The sequence below is a fragment of the Trichechus manatus genome, unplaced genomic scaffold (genome assembly GCF_000243295.1).
Source record: "Trichechus manatus latirostris isolate Lorelei unplaced genomic scaffold, TriManLat1.0 scaffold00128, whole genome shotgun sequence".
NCBI lineage: Eukaryota > Metazoa > Chordata > Mammalia > Sirenia > Trichechidae > Trichechus > Trichechus manatus.
This window is the reverse complement of record NW_004444064.1, coordinates 179,384-181,778: the sequence shown is the minus strand read 5'-3', so window position 1 is coordinate 181,778 and position 2,395 is coordinate 179,384. Positions and strand designations below refer to the sequence as shown.

The 2,395-nt window shown below is 46.0% G+C and overlaps 1 protein-coding gene across 1 annotated transcript; it reads left to right on the top strand.

Moving 5' to 3' along the window:
• The first annotated feature begins 465 nt into the window (after positions 1-465).
• On the top strand, positions 466-1,404 carry LOC101356664 (olfactory receptor 2H2-like). Its single transcript, XM_004384822.1, has one exon. It carries the CDS (start codon positions 466-468, stop codon positions 1,402-1,404), a length of 939 nt encoding a protein of 312 aa, XP_004384879.1.
• The last annotated feature ends 991 nt before the right edge of the window (positions 1,405-2,395 follow it).

The window sequence follows — 2,395 nt, the reverse complement described above, 5'->3', positions numbered from 1 at the left end:
GCATTATTACCAGTCAGTGGAAATGTCACTCAGTGACCAAAACCAGATGAAGAACGCTGCTCATTAGGAAAGAGGTGGACATGCTTTCGGTTGAATACAGAGGTAGTCCTGATTTTACGGACCTAGAAAAATGCAAATTTTAACCTAAAGTCACTTAAGCAGAAACTGAGAGGTAGTTTTGATTCTAAAGAAAAGGGTAGAACATTCAACTAATGCTGTTATCAAAAGTTGGGCAAGGGTTACTTTAGAACTACATTCTCACCTTCTGGGAGTTTGCTGGAATGATCTAAGTCTGAAGAAATGAATAAGTGAGAATATCAAGAAAAGACAGATGTGACACAAATGTCAGTAAAATGTTAGTGATAACAGTAAGATATAATATGTGATTTTACCAAAATCAAAAACTGTTCTCTGCTGAATCCTTGAGGTGTTGCTCTTCCCAGTTTCAGGAGGGTCTGGGTGGACATGGCCAATGACACCACCCCAGATGGCTTCATCCTTCTGGGCTTCTCAGATAACCCCAGGCTGGAAATTACTCTCTTTGTGGTTGTGTCCATCTTCTACACGGTCACCCTAGTGGGTAACATCACCATTATACTTTTGTCCCACATAGACTCTCATCTCCAAACCCCCATGTACTTCTTCCTCACCCAGCTCTCCTTCCTGGACCTTTGCTTCACCACCAGCTGCATTCCCCAGATGCTGGTCAACCTCTGGGGCCCAGACAAGACCATCAGCTACCTGGGATGTGCAGCTCAACTCTACATCTTCCTGGGGTTGGGTGCTGCGGAGTGTGTCCTGCTGTTGGTCATGGCTTTTGACCGCTACATAGCAGTGTGTCGGCCCCTGCACTATGTGGTCATTATGCACCCAAAGTTGTGCCAGAAGCTGGTGCTCCTGGTCTGGGTGTGCGGGATTTTTGGCACCTTGGTGCATTCCCCCACCACAATGAAGCTGCCCTTCTGCCATCACCACCAAGTGGATGACTTTGTATGTGAAGTTCCTGCATTGATCCGCCTGGCCTGTGGAGACACACGCGCCAATGAACTTCAGATATCAGTGATTGGGGCCATCTTCCTGATGGTGCCGCTACTGCTCATCCTTGTCTCCTACAGCCACATTGCCAAGGCAGTGCTGGCCATCCAGTCCCAACAGGGAAGGATCAAGGCCTTCCACACCTGCTCTTCCCACCTGGTGGTTGTCTTCCTCTTCTACTGCAGTGTCACTGCAGTCTACATCCAGCCCCGGAGCCATTTTTCCCAGAAAGGAGGGAAATTCCTGACTCTTTTCTATACTGTGGTGACTCCTACTCTCAACCCCCTTGTCTACACCTTGAGGAACAAGGATGTGAAGGGGGCTCTCAAGAGGCTATTTGGGAAAGATGAAATGGCTAGTGAGGACTGAAGGACTCAGACTCAATAGTAAGGTCGGGTTTTGTTCAGTTTCCAATGGCACTTCACGTGTGGGTGACTCTCAACTATCAACACTAATACAAAGGGTCAATAGTGTGCTTTTCAGACAGTGAGACAATCAAAAGAACAATTTGATGCACCATGTACAGTTAATCTTGAATTTAAAAATAGGTGTAACTTTGTTCCAGTCAGGGTACAGTCAGGAAATGAAAACCACTCTAGTTATTTTAAGATAAAGAATTCATTATAATGAATTATTAACTAGATATTGAAGGAAAAAAAAAAGAAAAAAGAAGCAGTCCACTAGAGGTGGGGGAACACAAGTAAAGGACTGGAATTGTTAGAACTTATGGTTCATAGCAGAAATTCTTAAACTTCCTACTTCTGAGGAAGGACCAACAACTGGCTGTGCCATTGCCATCTAAGCGACACAATGCTCTGGTTCAGGTCACAACATGTTAGAAATCTTGATACAAAGTAATTCAACTACTGTTACCTAATACACTGTCACTGATGGGGTGATAAGCATTGTTACAGTCATATTCACACCATGCCAGTCTGCAGTGAAGCAGGCAAATAGCTGTGCTGTGCGTGCACTCGGGAAGCAGTTTCCACATCGAGAGACATCTGGTGGCAGAGATTCTGCTTGGACACTCTGAACCAGTGAAAAGCAGCTCCCAAGTGGCTAAGATAAGTACATGAATGCAGCCTTTCACAGGGATTAAAAAAAAAAAAAAAAATCCCATTTGGGAAAAACCTCTCTCCCTTTTACCTCCTCCCTCCATGCTCTGCACCGGGAGTCTGCTGGGCTGGAAGTAGATCCCAAAAGGCGCCCTGACCCATTCTCCTGGCCGTGGAGAGGGAACAAATAAGCAACTGGCTCCCCTAAGCCAGGAACACAGGGTCAGCGCTGCTCCTTTGCTAGGCACAGGTATAAGCGGTCGGTAGACTCTGAGTGCCTTACGCCACTGTATAGACTTGTG

Coding starts and splice junctions, on each gene's coding strand:
- LOC101356664 (XM_004384822.1), top strand. CDS start 466: ATGGCCAATGACACCACCCCAGATGGCTTCATCCTTCTGGGCTTCTCA.